General features: G+C 58.7%; 1 protein-coding gene across 1 annotated transcript in view; it reads left to right on the top strand.

Annotated features, from left to right (window-relative positions):
• LOC118335480 (trypsin-2) overlaps positions 1–213 on the top strand; it is a gene marked incomplete in the record, with an annotated part of 1,765 nt that overhangs the window by 552 nt on the left and 1,000 nt on the right. The window contains 1 exon segment of the mRNA XM_035671776.1: positions 17–213. Within this exon segment, the coding sequence (XP_035527669.1) occupies positions 17–213 (197 nt within the window).

Here is a 213-nt window from a genome sequence, read left to right as displayed (position 1 = left end):
TCTTGGAGAGCACAACATCAGGGTCACCGAGAACACCGAGCAGTTCATCAGCTCCTCCCGTGTCATCCGCCACCCCAACTACAGCTCCTACAACATCGACAATGACATCATGCTGATCAAGCTGAGCAAGCCCGCCACCCTCAACCAGTACGTGCAGCCCGTGGCTCTGCCCACCAGCTGTGCTCCCGCTGGCACCATGTGCACAGTCTCTGG

This window comes from Morone saxatilis, unplaced genomic scaffold (genome assembly GCF_004916995.1).
Source record: "Morone saxatilis isolate NCDOM2014 unplaced genomic scaffold, NCSU_SB_2.0 Contig24, whole genome shotgun sequence".
Taxonomy (NCBI): domain Eukaryota; kingdom Metazoa; phylum Chordata; class Actinopteri; family Moronidae; genus Morone; species Morone saxatilis.
Note: the sequence above shows the minus strand (reverse complement) of the source record. Positions and strands in the feature narration are given on the sequence as shown.